At 34.5% G+C, this 24,187-nt stretch overlaps 1 protein-coding gene across 1 annotated transcript; it reads left to right on the top strand.

The window, feature by feature from the left end:
* LOC129895514 (probable protein phosphatase 2C 75) lies at positions 1-19,008 on the top strand. The gene is made up of 4 exons (XM_055971236.1): positions 1-490; positions 1,215-1,586; positions 2,975-3,080; positions 18,495-19,008. The coding sequence occupies exons 1-4, from the start codon at positions 221-223 to the stop codon at positions 18,788-18,790; spliced, it is 1,044 nt and encodes a 347-aa protein (XP_055827211.1). The 5' UTR covers positions 1-220; the 3' UTR covers positions 18,791-19,008.
* The last annotated feature ends 5,179 nt before the right edge of the window (positions 19,009-24,187 follow it).

Below are 24,187 nucleotides of genomic sequence, written 5' to 3'. Positions count from 1 at the left end.
AATTTTAATTCAGAGACTATTCTCTATTAATAATACTTCCTGCCAAACTTGTCCTAATTTTCATGTATCTTATATGGTTTAATTCAGAAAAAATACAGATGCAACCAAAGTTTCATACTTGTTGACAGATGTATTGTTGTTTGGACTTATAATCTTGGCAAGGCCTCCTATAAAAACAAAATGTCAGTGTCTCACCGTTACAACTACAGTGTAGCTAAAGATGGAGAACAAAGCCATTGTCGATCACGCCGAGGAATCCAGGTTGTATCGCCAAAACAAAATTCAATTGAAAAGGAGACAGAAGGCCCGTTTAGCACAGATGACGGAAGTAGTACTGTCGCCGCCGGCGGTTGGATCAATGTCTGTGATTGGAAAGAGGCCTTCAATGGAAGATGAGGTTTCAATTCACCCAAATCTTTGTGCCCCAGCTATCAATCACGCTCGACCCCTTCATTTCTATGCTATTTACGATGGTCATGGTGGTCCTCAGGTAAACCTGCTCCTTTTTTTTTTTTTAATCATGTTGGTACTTTTTAAAGTTTGATTACCTACATCTCTTTTCAGATTTTCTTTTTCTTTTTAATTATTTAAATTTAAAAACATTTTCTTTTTTATGAGGATTACAATTCCGGGATGCGAGCGTCAAAAATTTTTTTCTTAGTTCTTACCTCAGATTAATTGTTTTAAACTATTCAATTTGTTTAATTTTTATTCCCTTTTTTCTCTTAAAAAAATGTTGTTTCTTTCCTCTCTTTTTTCAGTAACTATTTAACCACAAAAGTAAAAGATATTTCAATATATTTTTTAAAGATCACAAGATCTAAAAAGTATTCTTTATTTTCTTATATATGAAGAAGTCAAAATTAACTTAAACAAAGGGAGTAATATCTAATACTATTATCTAATGAACTCTGTAATAATACGTTTTAAGCCAATTTTTTAAATATTAAAGTTTAACTCTGGATAACCTAGAATTGGCTAGGATTGGTTGTTGGGATGAGATCACATGAATTATTTTATTTTATATATATAATACAACTTATCTCATTATTTATATTAAAATAAAATAAAAAAAATGAGATGTTCAGATGCTATTAATTAATCAAACACCCTGTTGGGAATATGGAATAAATATCATTTTTTTTGTGGAAATAAATTAAAGATTTGTACTAGATCTCAAGATTACTACATCATATTTCTTTGGTGGATGGCAGGTATCTGCACTGTGTAAGGAGAGACTACACTTGCTTCTAGAAGAAGAGCTGATGCGCTCTGGGAACAACGCATACATGATGAATGGTGGTAGCAGTTTAAATAGAGAACAGCAACGAGACTGGGAAGCAGCATGGAGAAGAGTGCTGCAAAAATGTTTCCTACGGATGGATAAAATGGCTTCCTATAACTGCGACTGTGGTAGTTTAGGCTACTACTGTTCCTGCCCACCAAATTCCAACTTAAGTATGACGGGCTCCACCGCCGTCATTGCAATTATAACAGACCATATAATTGTCATTGCTAATTGCGGTGATTCTCGCGCTGTTCTTTGCCGGGACGGAGTTGCCCTCCCACTCTCCTTCGATCACAAGGTGATAAACATTTAAGCTTTTTCTTTTTTTCTTAAAGAATTTATTAATATTCTCTATAATTCTTGTGATATTTTTTAAATAACAAAGAAGCTTTCCTTCATCATAAATCACTCACAAAAACTTTTTTTAAAAAATATAACTCGAATTTTCAAATAATATTATTCATTTTCAAAATAAAAATTAAAAGTACCTTTTGCAAATTTCACAACTTTCTTGTCCAAATGGGCCCTAATGTCTCTCTCCGCTTTGTGGAAATTTTTTACAAATAACCACTATATTAAACTTAATTAAGCTCCTTAGCTATAAATTATATATTTACGGCTGTAGTTATAATATAAGCTGCTTCATTTTTACAATTCGTGAGTTTGTATAATTGAGTTATTTTTGAATAAACTCGAAATAGCAAATTTATACAAAAACAAATATTTAGACTTGAAACAGTTATATAAATTATATTATATAAAATTACATTATACAAAAATTAGGCAAATTATATTATACAAATTTTGAATTATAAAAACATGCAATAATTAATGCTAAATGTTAATGACGAATTATAAATTAGCTAAACTATAAATATATCAATTAATTAACTAATATATGTTTGCTTACTCACATAATTTTTCGTTCTTTCGGGATTTCCATCGAAGTAAGCAACCTAATGTTGCTGGTACAATTCTTAGTGGTACTTTTACTCAGAGCCGTCTCGGTGTTTATTAATAAAATAAAGTTATTTGATTTAAGATAAATTAATTGAAATTAGAAAAACTCTGCAACTGCTTATCCTTCAAGCATGCTTATTTTTCTGCTGCCTTTTCCCCTCAAGATACAATATGTGTGTGTGTGTGTTTGAGCGTGTGAAGTCAAATTTCACATTCTATCACTGCACACTTACTTCGAATATGCCTATACAAGTTCAAAATTTTCAGTAACAGATGTTGGTACTTTTAGCAACTCATAAATCAAGCTAGCTACAAAGTCGAATATCACGTTTAAGGAAGTAATAGGTCATGAAAATTTTCACCTTTTTTTCCGGAATTGAACTTTCGAAAATATATTTGGCCTTAAAAATTCTAGAATTTAACTTGTAGTTGAATTATTCTAGAATTTTTAAAAATTTGAAGAACAACAAAGAAGAACTATATGTATGTGAATTGAGGGATTCTACTGAGTTGATGATTGAGTACAACTAGTTTTAAAATGATTTAGAGGGTAAGCAATATGCTGTTTGATTTTGTAAGTTCTAAATTTTGACTATATGGGAATCTTCAAATTAATGTGTAATTCACTACTCACATATAGGACATATGTGAGAGTACACTTAGTTCACTACTTGAAGAAAAGTGATTTGTCCTCATTATAAAAGCTACTCTCTTATTTGTTTGCAGCCAGATAGGCGGGATGAATTCGCTAGAATAAAAGCACGTGGAGGACAGCTTGTTTATTCTCGTGGATTACGGGTTCAAGGTGTTCTAGCCATGTCTCGGGCAATAGGTAACATTTCTCCTTTGCAAGACTATTTCAATCTATAAGACAATTGGCATTGGAACTGTTGCTTCATTTCCTTTTTCCATTTTAGCATCATAACTTTAAATTCTAGAATTGGTAAAATTCTTACTTTTTCCACCAACAGTAGTATTTTTTTTTATAAAACAAAAGCTGGTCTTTCATTGATGAGATAAGGATACACACTTTGAAGTTTGGCATACCAAACTTGTATCTTTGATGCTTAAGGAGCACTTAGCAAAACGTAAGCCTATACAAAGGCTAGTGGAAATTACTGGCTACGAATCTAAGGGGATTCAAAAATAAGGTTAGCATCCTTTGTTCTTTTTGATCTGAAGGTGGCCAAATCCATTCTATCCAAATTTACAAGGCGCTTAACAAGTGTAGGAAGATTAGTATAGGAGTTGAAGACATGGTTAACACCAGTTGAGAGGCTAATCGAGGCAAATTTGTCCGTAGGTTGATTTGCCTCTCTGAGGCAGTGATTGATGGTGAAACCATGCTATTCAACTAGTTTCTGAATCTTCTTAACTGGGATATACATTCTCCAGAGGATACTCCAATTTTCAGTGATGCCTTTAGCAAGTAGTATGGAGTCAGTTTCTCCAAAGATCATATTTACTCCTCTTTGGAGGCATAGTTCCATTCCATGTAGCATGGTCATGGCTTCTGCCCAATTGTTGCTTCCTTCTCCAAGATTTACAGTGAAGGTCATGATGACTTGTCCCATTGCATTCCATAGTATTCCACCTCCACCACACCTGCCATTAACACAAGATCCATCAGTGTTAAGTTTAGCAACCATAGTTGGTAGTCTGATCCATTTCCCTCTTATGGCAGTCTTATGGTTATAGAAATGTCAATTTGTTTTTTAATGTTTTCCCAAGAGTTCTCAACTTTGATCATGCCAAAGTTTGACTGCAAAGTGAAAAAGTGTAATGAGCTTTATCTTGGCAATAAAGTTTTGTTTAGCATTCTTAGCTATAGAGAAACAACTTTGTTCTTGTTGAGAAGCTGACCAAATATATTCTCATAAATGTGAAGGGTTCTAAGGAACATCTCCACTGTTCCTTTACTCCCATTGCAAAACGAAATTGTATCATCTGCAAAAAAGAGGTGGTTCACTTATGGGCCATTCTGGTTCATATAGAAGTTTTTGTAACCCCTTCTCCGATCCTTGGAAGATCATTAAGCATTCGAGATAATAATTCCGAGGAAAGCACAAAGAGGGAGGGAGAGAGGGGATCACCTTGTCTAAGACCTTTACCTGACTTAAAGAAGCCTTGCCTACCTCCATTAATAATAATAGAGTATTAGTTGTTGAAAATATACCTGTAGATTAAATCAATCTAGATCTTACAGAAACTCATTTTCCTTAGCACCATGCATGGATAGGTACAGGAGACCTTTCATATGCCTTAGCCATGTCTAATTTGATGACCACATTGCCTCCTCTATTGGGTTTTTTTGATGTCATTAATGATTTCCTGGGCCAAGAGGATATTTTTAGAAATTGATCTATCCTTTATAAACCTAATTGGTTATTCGAGATAATCTTAGGAAGAATGGGACTGAGTCTCAAAATTTTGGACATGATTTTTCTAGTCACATTACAAAGACTTATAGGTCTAAGGTCTGTGAAGTATTGGGGGGGATTCCATTTTAGGTATCATAACCAGGCAAGTGTGAGTGTAGAATTTGGTGAGCTCAGAACATCCAAATAAGGTTTTAATAGCCATATGCAAATCTCCTTGGATAATACTCCAAGCACTTTGAAAAAATCCCCCCACCATACCCATTTGGTCCTAGAGCACTATCTGGATCAATGGAGAATGTCGCTTCTTTGACCTCCGGGATTGTGGGACTGGTAACGAGCATTTCATGTCTTGGTCAGTGACTTTGATTCTCAGTTGGTTGGTGGCCTCCAAGTTCTGTCTTTACTTGTCTGAGGAAAAAGTTTTCTGGAAATATTGTACTATAGCTTATTTTCCTCAATCCATTGGTGCTGCTCATCCATGATCTTATTAATAGTAAGCCTTTTTCTTCTATTCTTCAACACCACATGAAAGTAAGCAGTGATAGCATCCCTCTTCCCAAGCCATTTAATTATAGTTTTTTGCCTCAAGACAGTCTCCTGCACTTCCCTGAACTTGGTGTATTCAGCTCTAGCCCTTGATAATATCATCCTATTTTCCCCAATATTGTCATGGATACTCTTTTATTCTAATAGAACAATTTTATGTTCCCATATCTTGGGTTCCTCATAAATGTCTCCAAAAGCTTTTCTTGACCAGTCACTTAGAGCCTTGACATTTCTTTTGAGCTTTTATTGAAGGATATAGAGAGGGTTGCTAGTCATGACTTTTTTCCCCTTGCATGTACTATCTGTTGGGGGAGGAAGTACCACAACTAAAGTTTGATATGATAATAAATAGAGAAAATAAATTAGATATGAGAATTTTATGTGGAAACCCCTCAAACAGATAGAGGAGAAAAACCACGGGATAGAAGAATCTTACTATTATAATATGAAGTACACTGCTCTCAAATACAAGGAGAAAACAACACTTAACATTTCTTTCTTGTAAAAGGAACAACTCGCTAAAGAGGACACTCAAGACTACAATATTTATCTTGGTGTATAACTCTCTTTGTGTTCTTATTCTCTTTGATTGTAGTTTTGTGGGATGATATAAATGAGGGCAAGAGGCCCTCTATTTATAGTAGAATGAAAACACGTAAATGAATTTTACGCATTTTCAAAACGCGTAAAATGAGGCTGCTGGCAATTTTTTCAACAATTGCTGTTGGCTGCGTTTTACTTTTCTTGCATTTCTTTTTTTTGTTTTCCTGCCTACTTTTTCTCTTTTTTTGACTTCTGCTGCCTAACTTTCGTTTTTACTTTTGACTTTTCTTTGCATTCTCCACTTGAAGATTTAATTGAGAATCAATTAAGTCTTCACATCATTTTTTCTACCCAATTACTGTAATATTACGTTTTTGCTAGGCCAATAGAAGATCGACACCATTTAAACTTGTTACTGTTGATCGACTTCGTAAACATATCTGCTAGGTTGTCATTAGTGTGAATTTTCTGAATATCCACACTGCCTTCTTCCACCTTCTCATGAACAAAGTGATACTGAACTCGTATGTGCTTTTTCCTTGAATGAAATGCCGGATTCTTTGCAAGATGCAAAGCGATCTGACTGTCACAAAATAGAGCAACCTTTTCTTATTTGTGCCCGAGCTCCTCCAGTAACATCTGCATCCATATTGCCTCTTTACTAGCTTGTGTAGCTGTAACATATTTTGCTTCCATCGTAGATGTAGCCACGATAGATTGCAATTTTGAAACACAGCTTACAGCTCCTCCAGCAAGAGTAAATATATAACCTGTGGTGGACTTGCTTTTATCAAGATCACCTGCATAATCTGAATCAACATAACCTTCAATAGTAAAGTCTGATCCTTCATAACACATTGCAACATTTGAGGTACCCTTGCTATATCTCAAGATCCTCTTAATAGTATTCCAATGCTCTCTACCAGGATTAGCTATGTATCGAATGATCACTTCCACTACTTGTGCAATGTCAAGTCTTGTACATACCATGGCGAATATTAAACTTTCCACTGCTAACGCATACGGTACTCGGGACATCTCCATCCTCTCTACTTTATTGCTAGGACTCATTCTTGAGGATAACTTGAAATTAATAAGAAGTGGGGTAGAAATTGACTTACACTCTTACATCTTAAAGCGTCGCAAGATTTTCTTCAAGTAGTTCTTTTGAGAAAGCCAAATCTTCCTATTAATTCTGTCTCAGTGAATTTGCATCCCTAGAATCTTATTTGCTGGTCTCAAGTCCTTCATTTCAAACTCCCTAAACAACTGTACCTTTAAATTTGTGAGACGATCTTTGTTGGGGCCTACTACCAACATGTCATCAACATACAACAACAAAATAATAAAATCGTCATCACCAAATCTCTTGTAATAAACACAAGGATCTGAATATGTCTCTTGTATCCAAGACTTATAATGAAGGAATCAAATCTCTTATACCAACACCTCGGCGCCTGTCTGAGACCATATAGAGATTTGTTCAACTTGCAAACCAAGTTCCTTTTTTCCTGTTCTTCAAAACCTTCTGGTTGGAGCATATAAATTTCTTCTTTAAGTTCTCCATGAAAAATTACAGTTTTGACATCTAACTGCTCTAAGTACAAGTCAAATGTAGCACACATCGCCAGGACTACTCGAATTATTATGAGTCGGACCACCGGAGAAAATATCTCATTGAAGTCTATACCTTTTTTCTGAGTGAATCTTTTTACCACCAATCTTGCACGATACTTCTCCACTTGATCATTACTATTGCGTTTGATCTTGTAGACCCATTTATTTTTAATGGCCTTCCTTCCTTGAGGTAACTGAACAAGATCCCATATTTTATTTTTATGAAAATCTTCAATTTCTTCTTGCATTGCTGCCATCCAAAGAGATAATTCTTGGACTTTCATAGCCTTGTGAAAAGTTGAAGGCTATCCATCTTCTATTAATAGACAGTATGCAATATTGCTCTCCATAGAATAATCTGAGTGTCAAGCTGTTTCTCTTCTCTTCCTAGTTGACCGCTGAACTTGAGGAGTTTCGATCTCAGCTTGCTCTTGTTCTTTATGCTCTGGTGCTGCTTCAGAAGAAATTTAAACTTCTTTTATTTCTTCAACTTCAACTGTAGTAGTCTCTGATTTTTCTTTTGAAGTGCTACCTTCCTTTTCTTGTATCTTGTTTTCAACAAATACAACATCCCTCTGATTACCACCTTATGGGCAGCGGGATTCCACAAGCGATACCCCTTGACTCCATCAACATACCCTAAAAAAATGCATTCCCTGGATTTTAGATTCAACTTTGATTTTTCTTGGGCGTTGTACATAACATAAGCAAAACTTCCGAATATATGTAGCGAGAATAATCAGCTGATTTTCCTGTCCACATTTCCATTGGCATTTTCAAATCAATTGCGGTTGATGGTGACCGATTGATCACATAATAGGCGGTTTTGACTGCTTCTGCCCAAAATGGTTTTTCCAACTCTGCAGTTGCCAACATAGCTCTTGTCCATTCTAACAAGGTTCTGTTAATCCGCTCTGCTACTCCATTTTGTTGTGGAGTATATGCAACCGTGAATTGCCTTTTAATCCCTTCTTGTTTACAGAAGTTATCAAATTCATCACCAGTGTATTCTCCTCCATTATCTGTCCTCAAACACTTGATCTTTTTCTCAAATTCAAGTTCCACCCGCGCTTTGAACTCTTTGAAAACTGGAAAAACATCTGTCTTTCTCTTGATTTGATACACCTAACTTCTCCTGGAGTAATTGTCTATAAATGATATGAAATATTCGCTTTCCTAAAGAATTCACCGGTGCTTACCAAATATCAAAGTGGACCAGATCTAATATTTCCTTGCTTTTAGCAGAAGAACTGCTAAACTTCAGTCTATTTTGCTTATTGGTAACACAATGTTCACAAAAGGGTAGTGAAACCTTTTTGAGCCCTGGAAGAAGCTTTTCAAACCTCATTTTGACATATGGCCAAGTTTATGATGTCATATCATCGTTGATTCTTCAAATGAACTTGCTGACGCGGTTGATGTTTCTTCTTCTTGGTGTGTTTTACCATTCAGCACATATAGATTTGCTGCAAGTTTTTCTGCTTTCATCACTACAAGCGCTCCTTTTGATATTTTCATGACTCCACCATGAATCTTATATGAAAATCCATTATCATCTAATTGTCCAAAGATAATAGATTTTTCTTCAAGTCTTTTACATATCGTACCTCTTTGATGGTGCGTATCGTGTCATCATACATCTTTATTTTAATGGATCCAATACTAATAACATCAAAAGTATGATCGTCTCCCATTAACACAGACCCTCCTGAGATAGGATTATATTGATGAAACCATTCTCTTTGGAAAGTCATGTGTCACGTTGCTCCAGTGTCCATGATCAAGACATCAGTAAAAAAAATTCTGCCTTCATTATTTGATATTGCTTCACTACATAAAATATCTCCATCATCCGAGATACTTGCAATATTCCCTTGAGCATTTGGTGACTCAGGGTGTTCACTCTTTTTCTTAAACCGACAATTTTTCTTGAAGTATCCTTTCTTGCCACAGTTGTAACACTTGATATTCTTCTTACTTCTTGATTAAGATCTACCTTGATTGTGACTCCCACTGAGGCCACATTTCGTTGATCTTTCTCTCACCATCATCAAAGCTTCAGCTTGCTGCGAACTTGCTTCTCTGTCTTCCTTATTTTTGCGCCGATTTTCTTTTTCTAAGACGGTGACTGCAATTTTATTGAAAACTAGACTGTCTGTATTGTTCGTGAGGTTGATGAAGAGTTGATCATATGAGTCAGGCAGACTTTGAAGTAGAAGCTCCGCATGTTGAGTCCCCTCTATTTTACAATCCATTGTTGTAAGTTGCAAAAATAGAGCTTTCAAAGTATTGATGTGTTTAGTAACTGACATGAACTCTACCATTCGAAGAGTATACAATCTTCTTTTTAAGAAAATTTTATTATGCAAAGACTTGGCCTCATATAATCCCGTAAGAGTATCCCATATTTCTTTTGCAGTCCATTTTTCAGCCACACTAGGTAACACTTCATTAGCTAATGCCAAGTGTAGATCAACAACTGCTGTCTATGTCATTCCACTTGCTATCATCAGTGAAGTCTGTAGGTCTGCCTTCAATTGCAGCTAAGCAATTGTCCATTCTCAATATTATTTTTATTTTTATTTTCCACAATGAGAAATTAGTTCTATTGAATTTTTCAACGTCAAACTTTGTTTTATTCGACATTGTTATTTGCTTCACACTCTTCTAGATCATTTCTGAGTATTTTTGTGAACAATCATGAGAAAATGTACCATTACCAAAATTTACTATTCACGTGAATAGTACTTTTCACCGAATTTTACTATTTATGAAAATTTTCTATTCATAGATAGTACCTTCACATAAAATAGATAGAATAACCGAGGGCTCTGATACCACTGTTGGAGGGAGGAAGCACCACAACTAAAGTTTGATATAATAATAAATAATAAAAATAAATTGGACACGATAATTTTATGTGTAAACCCCTCAAATAGAGAGAGGAATAAAATCATGGGGTAGAAGGATCTTACTATTATAATATAAAATACACTGCTCTGAAATACAAGGAGAAAACAACACTTAACACTTCTCTCTTATAAAAGGAACAACTCGCTAAAGATGACACTCAAGACTATAATATTTATCTTGGTGTATAACCCTCTTTGTGTTCTTATTCTCTCTGATTGTAGTTTTGTGGGATGATATAAATGAGGGCAAGAGACCCTCTATTTATAGTAGAATGAAAATGCATAAAAAAAATTACTCATTTTCAAAACGCGTAAAATGAGGCTGTTGGCAATTTTTTCACAATTGCTGTTGGCTGCCTTTTACTTTTCTTGCATTTCCTTCTTTTGTTTTCCTGCCTACTTTTTCTCTTTTTTTGACTTCTGCTTCCTAACTTTCCTTTTTCTTTTGACTTTTCTTTGCACTATCTGCAAAATGTCTAGTCCATACATTAAGAAATTTAATATTGTTAGTTTGATCATTGGTAAGCTTGATGAGCAAGGGAGCATGCGCCAACAATAGTTACTGCTGTATAGGTTTTAATAAACAACACTACATATGTTGTGGAGCAGTTGTGCTAAGATAGGCCTTAACAAGTTCCCAACCTAAAACTTTAAGGGCATACAACATGTATCATGTAGAAGAAAAGATTTCTATCGGAACTAATAGCAGAGCACAGTGAAGTTAAAACACAGCTCTGATATCTAGAAGTGTAAGTTATCACCCTAGCTTTTTATGGAAAAATGGAATAGTTCTAAAACAAGATGATATAGAGATCAAATGAATTTAAGGAAATACAACCAATCAAGCTTGATATTTAGGGTTTTGACGTAGAATTATGCATGATGTGCATGTTGCAAAAGTTTTATTTGTCTGTGAATTAATGGCTCGCATACAACATCAAAGTAGAAATAAAGTTGAGTATACAGTGTACGACGTGTATGTCAGAAATATGTTGTTAGTCCAAAACAATTAATACCACATTAGACAACAAAGTAGGCATTAACAAAATTGAGTAAGTTGGTTTTACGTCATAGAAAGTTTGTCGTATGTGCATCAAAGAAAATGGTGGTTTCCCAATAACGTTAGAGAAGACCAAATCGGGTGTTATTGATGATAGTTTAAGAAGCAATTTATGTTGTTTGAAATGAATTAGATATATAACACATTATTTTTTAAAATCACAAAGGGCCCAATGAATGGGCATATATTCGATGAAGGATATATTATTAAAGACGATGGGTTCTGAGCCTGGCCTCTTAAATATTTTAAAAGAATAAGCAATGTGAGTAGAATACATTATTATCCTAAACTATAAGCAAAACATATTAGATCAATTGAAAAGAAAATTTGCATTGTCGTATCTAATTCTAACGCTAGGAAGTTGGCTCCTATCAAGTTGAAAAGTTCCTTTAAGAATGGAGGGCGAAATTCTTGGATGTTGGAACAGACCAAGGTCATTATAGCTAGCTTAAAGTTTGGCCAAACCATCTGGCATCTTGTTAGCCTCGCGATAGCTGTGCACAACCTTATAGTTAAATTGATGTGGCATTTGAAGAGTAGTCTCAATGATATCATAGACCTTGCAATTCCCGGTGTCTGTTTGGATAAGCATATTAGCAATAAGTAGGAAGTCTACTTCTAGGATATATTGTCTGTAGTCATTGGCTATTCACCAATTCACCCCCAAACTTAGCAGCAGTAGCCTCAAGCATATTGTTACTGGCACATATCGTGGGAGAAACAAATATCATAAAAGAATTCTCGTTATCATCTCATATTAGTCCACTAATGTCTACTTTACCTAATTCAACACAGTAGCTACATTTTTTGTTAATCTTCAGCTATTATGTAGGATGGGTCTAGTCTTGTCATGTCCCAAACCTACACCCTAAACATAGGCAGCACCAGATACCATTACTGGACTGAGTGTATCCATAACATGGCATTAGACATGCGCATACATCTAAACATGAGAAGAAGAATACATTTGAAAGCATTTGAAGAGACAAGTTTCATAAGAGATCAGATTTCATAACGTGAGTCATAGAAATTTAAAATCATTGTCAAAGAAAACAAAGATCCAAATATAACATAATTATTCCTCTGTCTATGAAGCCTCTAAACATAACTGACTAATGTCAACTGGGACAAGGCCCCCCGTATACCTTAAAATAAAATAACTTTCTAAAATATGTAGACTAAGCCTAGAAACAGAAAGAGGCTCACCAATAGCAGAAGATATGGAACTTAGTGAGCGGCCTGATCTCATGTCTGCGTACCTGAGTCTACATCAATAAAAAGATGCATTCCTCCTGAAAAAAGGAATGTAAGTACATATGGAATAGTACTGTATGTAAAATGGTGGAATGAAACATAATGTACATGTCAAATCAATAGAAACAACTAACATAGTCATAGTCATACCATGAGAAGGTTAACAGATGAGGTTGTTCAACCTACCTTATGGATATTTCTTTCATCATATCTTAGTTCATTAATTATAAGAGTCTAATACTATAACCAAAATAAACCACCATGTGAGCGCATGGAGTTTGATCTCGGCCCAATCAGCTAAGTCGTCTCATACCTTGCCGGGTACGATCCTTATCCTACATCGACAAATGTAGTTTCAAGCATTTTTCATTTAGACTTATGCCTTCTCGGTTAACTATTTAGCTCCCTTAGGCTTATGTGATCATGGGTTAGCCTGTGTCCCTTTAGACTTATGCCTTCTCGGTTAACTAGTAGTAGGTTGATCTTTTAATCAAATACCCTGGCCAACTGTCCCTTTCAAGTACCTCACTATTCTGGTAGTTGCCTCCCAATGAGACTTCTTGGGGTGTTGCATAAATTGACTAAGTGTTTGAACTGCATAAATAATATCGGGTCTGGTGATAGTAGCATACATCAGCTTGCCTACTATTCTTTGATAAGCTGAGATGTCTGGTAAGATGTCATCTCCATGAAAACCATTAGCTTGATCAACTTTTTTGAGGTCAGTCTCTAATTTTTCTCCAATAGAGTGGCTGCAGATTTTGCTCCACTTAGGCCTGTATCAGAAATAAGCTCCAGTATATACTTTGGTTTAGGATAATCCCAACTTTGGATCTCAAAACTTCAATTCCCAGAAAATATTTAAGTTCTTCCAAGTCTTTGAGTTTAAACTGCTGGTGTAACACCTTTGCCATTTTAATCTGTGTCTCATTATCCCCAGTAATGAGTAAATCATCAACATACATCAAAATGAGGACCATCCCCTTTGGTTTCTTCAAAGTGAACAAGGAGTAATCATGGAAACTTTTAGTGAAGCCTACTGCCAATAGTGCAGTGGTAAGCTTAATATTCCATTGTCTAGAGGCTTGCTTAAGGCCATACAAGGTCTTAAGCAACTTATATACTTTGTTGGAGCCTTGATTATTGAATCCTTCTGGTATTGTCATGTAGACCTCTTCATCTAAATCACCTTGGAGGAAAGCATTGTACACATCCAGTTAGTATAAACCCCATCCTCTTGATACAGCTAAGGAAATGACATATCTGACTATGACCATTTTTGCAACAGGCGAAAAAGTGTCATGATAGTCTAACCCTTCTTGTTGACTGTAACCTTTGGCAACCAGTCGTTCTTTGAATCTTTTCACCTCACCATTTGCTTGGTATTTGATCTTAAAGACCCATTTTGAACCAATGGTGTATTTTCCTTGCGGAAAATCAACCATCATTCAGGTCTTGTTATCTTCAAGTGCCTTAATTTCCAGCTTCATAGCTTGAATCCATCTATCATCTTTAGTAGCTTGTTTGAAGGTCTGTGGTTCAACCAATGCAGAAAACTTTGCCAAATAACTGTGGTAATATGAAGTAATGTGATTGTATGAAAGATAATTGGCTAATGAATATCTGCTACCTTGACCTCTTTTAGGAGTTGTGTAAGCTTTCATCAATATAGGTGGTCTAGTAAGTCTGGAAGTTTTTCTAGATGAGGCCTCAGGTGGTGGCCTGTCAACACTAGGATGAACTGCTTCAACCTTCTCACTACTAGGATGCACAGCAACATGAGGAGTCATTTCTGATAATGATTCTGGTGGAGTCTCACCAACTGCATTATCCTGAGGTGAAATTACAGGAAGTGATATATGTAGAGGCTCAAGTTCATCATAAAACCAGTATTTAAGATAGCTTGTGGCTCTTGATCTGTTTGTGAAGATGCAAATGGAAAAATATGTTCTTGGAACTAACATCTCTATTAATGAAAAACCTTTTGGTCTGCATATCCATCAATAGATACCCTTTTTGTGTGGTGGAATAACCCATCAAAATAGAAGGTTTGGCTCTTTCAGAGAACTTGTCACCTCACCTCTATGGAGCACTAAAGCATAACAAAGGCATCCGATTACTCTTAAGTGACTTAGATTTGGGAACTTGGAGAATAACATTTCATAGGGACTCTTCCCATGAATTGCTGAGGAAGGTAATCTATTCATCAAGTAAACTGCAGCATTGATACAAATACCCCAATATCTGATAGTCATGGAAGCTTGAAATCTGATGGCTCTAGCTATATTTAGGATCTGTCTATGTTTCCTCTCTACTACACCATTTTACTGCGGTGTATGAGGACAACTACTCTGATGTATTATGCCTAAAGATAAAAATATCTCTTTGCACTGAGAATTAAAAAACTCTGTCCCATTATCCGATCTCAAAGTTTTTATAGTAAGACGAAATTGTGTCTTAATCATCAGAAAGAAGGTTTTGAGTGCTACAATAGTTTCAGATTTAAGCTGTAGTAAATGCACCCAAGTATATCTGCTATAATCATGTACAACTATCAAGAAGTAGTATTAATTATCAAAGGTAGAAGTTTTATATGGTCCCCAAAGGTCCATATGTACAATATCAAAAGACACAAATGCTCTAGATTCACTAGTAGGAAATGGTAGTATAGCTTGTTTAGCTAATGGGCAGATTGAACAACTGTTTAGGGACTCTACATTTTTGCTATTATGCAACAAATGTAAATATTTCAAGGTATGAGATGAAGGATGGCCTAGCCTTCTGTGCCATAGATCACAGTCCTACATGGAAACTCCAGAAGCTATTTTCTGATGGTTCTAAACTTCACTTCATTTCCTTATCTACATTCATTTGTAAAGATGTATAAACTCCTTCTTCTTTATCAATCCCCTCCACCCTGCCACTGTAAAGGTCCTGAAATACACAGAAGTCAGGATAAAATGAAACAAAATAAGATAACTGTCTTGTGATTTTGGAGACTGACAACATGTTGAGTTTCAAGTCTGGAACAAACAACACTTCTTTCACAGTTTCATTATCAAACAAACATGCATCTCCAATGTGAGATATCTCAACTTTATCTCATGTTGGTAAATTCACCTGATCTCTTTGGGACTTATCGATACACCTACTGTTTGTCAACAAGTTTCTATCTACTGTTATTTGATGAGATGCACCAGAGTCTACTATCCAATTCTCTGGAAAAATATTGGATGATAAACAAATAGCCATACCTGTCATATTGACCTATTTCACCTTCTTAGTATCTTTATTCAGCAAGTCTATTATTTGCTTATATTCTCCATCACTAAATCCATGTGCTTTGGCAACAAAGGCATTGTTTACTTCATGACTTGTTGAGGCTATCTGAGTCTGATCTAATTAATCTCTAACAATGTTGTTAGCTAAGTGTTGTCCATTATGAGAATTATCACCTCCATGATTACCAATACTTTGATTGTTGTGCCCTCCAGATGCAACAAATCTAGATTGATTCTTAAAGTTATTATTAGTATAACCAGACTTCTTTCTATGTTTCCAATCAGCAGGGTATCCAATTAGTTTGTAACAGTTCTCCTTAGTGTGACAAGTAAAGTTACAATACTCATATTTTATGCCTCTATAGTTTTGATTTCCAGAACTATAACCTTGACTTTTGTGAACTTGCGCGCATGGCAATAGTATCAGATTTTTCACTCACAATAACTACACAAGCTGAATGCTGGATTTCATCTTCTATTATCATAGCATATGCTTGGTTTATAGTTAGAGTGATGCCTTTCAATAAGATCTGCCTACGTGCTTGTTCATATGATTCATTTAGCCCACTCAGAAACTGAATTAACCTCAACTGATACAAATGATCTGAATACTCTTTATATTTAGGACATGCACAACTTGGTGAAGGTACTAAAGCGTCAAATTCTCCCCACAAATTCTTCAATTTAGTGAAATAAGTCAAAACAGAATCAGTACCTTGTGAAAGTGTATTGATCTCCCTGTGCAGTTGATAGATCCTCATTCGATTCACTTTGTCAAAGCGCTCCTTTAAATCTTCCCAAACTGTGTAAGCACTTGTGGCATATACAATTCCACTTAGAAGTTCTTCACTAACTGTACTCATTAGCCATGATAGAACAATGACATTACAAGTCTCCCATTGTTCATGTAGTTCATCATTATACAAGCTTTTGCTACATGCTGTAGTCACAAAGCCATACTTCCTTTTCCCCAAAAGTGCAATTCTCATAGATCTACTCCATATTCCATAATTCTCAGATCCCTTCAGCTTGATAGGAATCAACATAGCTCCTGATGCATCCGATGGTCCTATGTAAAGAGGATCGTTCTGATCTATTTTGAAAGTAACCATTGCTGTCTTCTTCAACTCAAGTTTTCTTCTTGATTACCAGCTAAGTTTGCTCTGATACCATGTGAAAGCTAAATGAATGATCTCAATCATCCATTAATGAACTCAGATAAAGGAAATTGAAACTCAGAGAGAAGGGAGAAAGGAAAACTCAGAAAGGAGAAGAGAAATGTTTATTGATCTCAATCACAGAATGCACAGCTTGTTGATCTATATATACACATACTCCTTAACTCTTTCTAACTAATTCTAATTGAAAACTCATTATTGATAGTTGTGTAACTAACTATTTAAGCTAACTAACTGAATGCACACACACAACTCACACACTTTGAAATGTATAGCTAACTAACTATCTGACACATTGATAACTAACTAACAGAAACAAAGAAAATGGTTTAAACTCAGGCTGTGCATTGCTGTTATATGCACGTTGCGATAAAAAACTTAAGCAAATTTCTTCTCAATAAGTTCAATAGTTTCCTTATGAGTGTTCATGGTAGCTATAGTATAAACTGGAATAGCCTGAACCACATGCTTGATTAGAATGAGTTTACCACCATGTGATAGAAGCTTAGTGTGCCAACCACCAAAAATTTTAACAATTTTTAGTAACCGAACCATCGAAATAAGTAATTCTTCATTTTTTTCAATGTATATAGTGCATTGTAAATAATTAAAAGGGAATTGTTTCTCAATAAACCTAGTGGCTTGTATCATTCTGTTGATTCAATAGATCGAAGTTTTAAAACCTATGAAGAAGAAATTTTTGTTACCATTCACTTGTTGACCAAAGTTCATTTCATAGTTGTGAATTTGATTCATAACAACTTTAATGGATCTTGTATTGCCTCCACGAAAGATAATAATATTATCTGCATAAGCCAGAAGAATTACTAGCGGACCATTCTTGCTCATAGTGAAACATGTGAACCTCTCACTTTTGAGGAAGTTATTCAGTTTGTCTTGAAAGAACTTCAAGTATCAAAATAAAAAGCGCAAGGGATAGAGGGTTCCCCTATTTCAAATTTCAATCCCTGAGTGAAAGTGAAAAAACTTTGTCTCGATCCATTGATGATGATCATATATATCAGATATCAACCTGTGAATCATACCAACTTGTGAAAGCATCATTGAAATCAATTTTCTTTAACACAACAATAAGGAAAGGCCAGACTAATCTGTCATAGGCCTTTGGCATATCTAGGATGATCACAATGTTACCCTGAATGTTGTCATGATTAATACCCTGAATAATTTCTTGAGCCAGTCAGACATTCTCAGTAAGAAATCCGTCCTTAATGAGGCGACATTGATTTTCAACAACCATATCAAATAGTAGAGATTAATATGCTAAATTATTAAACGTACGAATTCTGCATATTACCATTCTTGTATATATGAAATATCTCAATGTGTATGTAGTAGAGTAGGTCTTGCCTTTAATTACAAAGTAGTTGATTTTTTGTTTTTACTTTTTAGAATGACTAAATGTCAGTATAAAGATTGAACTACTAATAAATATTTTTGTTATTATAAACAGGAGACAATTATTTGAAGCCCTATGTCATATCTGAGCCAGAGATTACCTTCCTAAAAAGGAATATAAGTGATGAGTGTTTGATTCTTGCGAGTGATGGCTTGTGGGATGTTGTATCAAATGAAATGGCGTGTCGGGTGGCTAGAGAGTGTCTTCAAGGAGACGCAATATTTTCTTCGCAAAGTGAATCAGCAGCAGCGTTGCTTACTCGGATTGCTATGGCACGGAATAGCCATGATAACATTAGTGTTATTGTGGTTGATTTGACCAGAAATCAGTATGGAGAATCAAGTCCATAGTACAACCATACATGTTTTATCTTTATACTAGGAACAATATGATAGTCCATTCTACTGGATATTTTCAGCTTCTTTAATTATTATATATACACATTAACTTTTGTCCATTTGTCCATATTTCACTTCAAATCTTAGTTGTTTTTTTCTTTCTTTTCAATATTGATCATGTTGTGCTCAAAAGGTACAAAACTTGCTAATATAATAATTGCATTTAGCGAGTATAGATACAACTATATGCAAAAATTACTCTATTAATTATAACTTATAATATGCTGATTTTCTAGTCAAAAATTTAAATTTTTTAAAGTAACAATGCTAGAATTGTATTATGAAATTATGAGTTATTCCTATAAAACTAATAATTATTCATCGATTTATCCGAAAAAACTATTCGCTCATAAATGAAAAAATCGGATGAAAAGATTGCTTTTTGAAGAGAAAATTTTAAAATTATAATTTAAATATATTTCTTGATTTATCCACTTCTTATGATAAACATATATATGTGATATTTTATTCAAGATGGTATGTTCTCAGTTTCTAATTTAGCTTGTTAGAATGTTGTAATTTGTAAGTAATTCGTGTATTATGATATTTTTATTCACTTAATTTGTTTTATCCATAATTTTGTTATAATTTATATTAAAATCTTTAATGCTTTATTTTAATCTTAGGTTTATTGATTTTATTTATTTTTGTAAAATTTTCATATTTTACACAATTTTGAAAATTTAAAAACTAGTAAAATTTGAGGATTTGTGAGTCTCCCATCCTGTTTGCACCCCATATCTCAAGACTAATGCCTCATCCTGTCCTAGGTGAATCATCTCTCCTTGCATTTTTGTCTTTTAAAACACTATTAATAATAAGTTCAACGATTTTAGAGTGACAAAAAATTAGTATGATATATATGGAGAATGTTATAAATTAATAACCATTTGAGAAACCAAATTAGTATGATAACTTATGTGGAGAAAGTTATATATTAATAACCATTTGAGAAACCATCTTCTTTCCCAAAAGGATAAAATAAAAAGAGGAGAATGTAGGCATACTATCCGTTGGCATTTATAGGAGGTGTGTACTGTGGAGAAGTGCCAAATATAATTATTGTATTTTTGTAATCTATGTGGTAGGAAAGAACTCGTGAATGACCTAAAACGTATGATACATGTGTTTATACATACATTTTTATAATCTATGTGGTAGGAAGGAACTAGTGAATGACCATGATAGAATGAATACGTCCACTATTCGTCAGGAACCAGGTCCCTTATCAGAATAACAAATCTGAAAAGTAAAGAACAGAAAGTAAAATCAAACACAAGATTTTACGTGAAAAACTCCTTGATCAAGGAAAAAATATCACGACCCATCCCATAGAATTTCACCTTAAACTTTACTAATCAGAGAGCAAAGATTTAGATTACAAACTCTTGCAATCTAGGAATTGAACTCACAATCCTTTCCCCCTCACTACAACAACCCTGTTACAAGCATACTGGGGAATTCACACGAAAGGGAATGAGAAATTCTCAACGAAAAAAGTGCTCTTTGAATCGAACTCAGAACAATAACTTTATTGCCCACTAAACCAATAAAACCCTAGTTGATTTAGACTTCAAGATGTCTCCATAACCAACTCTAGCTATGTTGACACAATTTTTTTTAACTACGAGTTGATCTAATTCCTTTATAGAATAAAATTAGATCTATAATAATATGACCAAGAAACTAAGACTCTAAAATCAACTAAGAACTTGATAGCTCTATCTGGTCCTTATGTTCTTCTAGACTCAATTTTAGAGAGCAAAAGTTTTTCAGTGTTTTCCTCACTCAGATTCAACAACACACACACACACACATACTCGCTTCACGCCCTTGAATTATTATTCACGAATGGATTGGGAAAGCCAACAGAAAGATTCACACACACACACATATATATATATATAAACATAGTGCTGGAGGCATGTCATTAGTTAGACAACATTCCCTCTGCAAAAGGACTCATCCGTGCACACTCCAGTCCTGCAAACTTGCAAAGTACGTAGTGTACGGTTGTCGGCTGTCACTTTTAATGCTCCCGAGTTCTCGCAAGCTAAGGAATCAGATCCCTCACATATTTCCTTGGTTTGTTAAATCATCAAAATATATAATCTCATTTTCTCCCTTTTTGATAATGACAAACCACTATGCAATATTCCCCCATTTCTACAGTTCATTCTTTCAAGATTCCCCTTTTCAACAGTTGCTCCTTTTAACATTCTCCCTATCACTAATTTGACAACACCAAAGCCTTTCCCACAATATATTCCCCCTTTTGACATCATAAAAAAGGAACAATAGTAAACTAACATCTCAAAAATATCATGGTCATTTTGGGCAACACAAACACAAATCAACAAGCAAATAAAATAAAGAAGTATAAGAAAAACAAAATAATTCAATTCAAAATAATTCAATTCAACAAGTTGATAAAGATAGTACCCAAAACATTACATAAAAGTTGCAAATAAAACCATTGTGATATTACAAAAAGAGGACAATAGGAATAGAGATTTTCAAAGAGGGGCACTAGGAGGATAAAGGTTTCTGAGTGAGGGATTTAAGGAATCATCAGCAAAACTCTCATGACACTACAAAAAACTGTCAAATAGGAAGGGTTAAAATTGCTACTTGTTGGGGTTACTACCCCCACTAATTATTGTAACGTCTGTTTTCAAAACTCTCGAAGTTACGACTTTCACAATTAATTTGTGTGGGTTATTTAAACTGAGGCAATAATCTGCGGCGGTTATTTATTTCGTTTGCGGGGATTATAAACCTCCGCTATTTGTTTTACCAGATATTCATACATGCATTTTGCGGGGTTTTAACCTCCGCAGTAATTTGACCAAAAATTAGCATTTTATTTTTTTATTTTTTATATAATTAGATTACAACTAATACAAATTTTAGTTATTAATAACTAAACTTGTACATTATGTTCATAATAATAACTAAAAGCCCTAGAAATTTTTTATAACTAAAACACTAATATGTATTAATCATAAAAATTGTCTGAGTTAAGAACATTACAAGCAAACAAACTCTCAATGCACTTGCACCAAAATATTATAAGAAAAAAAAGTTTATTCAATAATCCTTATCCGCGATGATGAAATTGAAAACATTCAAACATGTCTTCATTTTTCTTCCACAAGCTTTAGTGCAGCGACAATTAGCTTGTGAATATGAATTTCCTTTTGTCATCTTCTGATCAGATTTTCTCCATCGGCAATCATCATTAGTCTACAAAATTTTCAATAAATGAGAAAGAAATAATGTTAAAGGGGAAACAAAAAAACATATGAAAGTAAAAACACTCCACAACTGAATGAATCAATAGACAACCAGGAGATCGGGATAAGATGCCATGTCTAAGTTGTGAATCACAGAATCCAGCAGCTTACCTTGTTGTTGGCAACTTCTCTTGGGACATTTATATTCAGAAAGCAATTCTGCAGACAAGGCTTATTAGAGATCTCAGCCGACATAACAGTTATGATGGGTATGAAAGCTTTAGCGCACAATGTAAAATCATTAACATTGAGTTTTCGACCAATCCTGAAATCAACAGTCACATAAACCAATGAAAAATGAACAACTCTATCATGTATATACTGGCTGCAAGCATATACATGGAGATATGAGTACAAATAGCTTTGAAGCATAGCCAACTTGCTTCCTTATATGCAACCCAGACCTGAAAAAAAATCACATGAAAAATCCTTACTAATGATTTTGACACATAGTATAGAAGTTTATGGCATGTGACTGCATGCCCCAGCCATACATAGTATCATATTTCACAAACTTTGGACTTCCTTATTAAGCTACCGAGAAGAAATCTTCAAATACAAGTGAGATTAAGAGCAAAGGTAGCTAAACAATGAAAAACTTACTGACCGAGCCAATCCACCTGCACCGATATTGACTTCAAAATGAGTAAGGCGATATTATTAGCCAAAAACTTATACATTTTTTAGAGCGCAAGTCATTTTCAGCAATCTTATCCCAACCTCCCAAACACAAAGCATGATATGAATTGTGCATATTTAACAGCTGCAACTTTGTTGCTTTCTTTGGCCAAACAAGCATCATGCTTGCTAGAACTTGATTTTTCTAATATGTCTACTGTCTGTGGACGAAAGAAGTTAGTGGAAAACAAATAGAATTACTAATAAAGTGAAAAAACAAGTGATGTTTAAGTATTATCTTACCAAAATTCAGAATAAATTTGTGCAAGTGAAAAAAGAGAAAAGCGTACAATAATCATTGTAAATGAAGTTGGACAACAAGTGTCGCTAAGGGCACTGTACCACTCTGAATCAACATTAGAACTTTTGTTCTCCTTTTTTTCATTTTTCAGTAGGATAGTGTAAGACAATAAGTCCAAGTCGCACGAGCTTGTGTGGGAATATGAATAGATACAATCCCAGAAAAATAAGATTTAGTTATATGAATGCTCGCTCTATGTTGCTCAATTTAAACTCATCTCAATCCAATATTACACATAAGAAATTGATGAGTTAAACTTAGCAAAATTCAAATTCCAGTTTTAGAGTAGTTATTTCTCAATTGGGGAGGTCATTTTCTGTTTATATTTTTGTTACACAAGAACTGAATGAGAATCTCCTACTTAAAAGTTGAGTCTTTTACCAAAGATTGTAGCATTTAACTAGATATAAAGCCAACTGACACAACATAGGTAAGAGATTTACTTTTCAACAAATATTTCTACAACAAGGGTACACAATAGTTTTCGAACTTCCACCATAGATTGTTTGAAACTTCTGTTAGTTGATGTTGAAAAGCTGAAATACTGTTTTTTTATCACAGCTGCTATCCTTTATCATCATAATCTAGAAGGAAGGGCCTAGTAGTACATTAACTTCTATTAATATGCCTAAAAGCATGAAAAAAACAAATTAAGGCAATATTTTGTTCCGAATCTACGAGATTCGCTGACAAACAGCGAAGAAGTTAATCTAAGCTATCAAAAAAATCAAGTAGTAGCAAAGATAACTTCCATGTAAACATTTTTCAATCAGATTATCCACATTGAACCCCTAAAAGAAGAGATTTTAGGGAAAATTCAAAAAAAGTAGGATAGTTAAAAACCTTAATGATCCAAGGAAAATCTGAAGTTTCTCCATGGTGCCAGGGCATAGGGCGACAAGGCAATTTGAGCCTTCTTTCCCAAAATCACCTAGAGAAGTTCTTTTAGAAAACTTTTCTAGAAATTATTCAAATTCAAAAACAACTCAGTTGATTATTAAAAAGGCGTGAAAACACGGGAAAGAAAACTCACAATCAGATGGCTAGTCGTCCTGGTGACTCTTCTTCAAATTA

This window comes from Solanum dulcamara, chromosome 7 (genome assembly GCF_947179165.1).
Source record: "Solanum dulcamara chromosome 7, daSolDulc1.2, whole genome shotgun sequence".
Taxonomy (NCBI): Eukaryota; Viridiplantae; Streptophyta; class Magnoliopsida; order Solanales; family Solanaceae; genus Solanum; species Solanum dulcamara.
The sequence above is the reverse complement of the archived record's forward strand: the minus strand, read 5'-3'. Positions and strand labels throughout refer to the sequence as shown.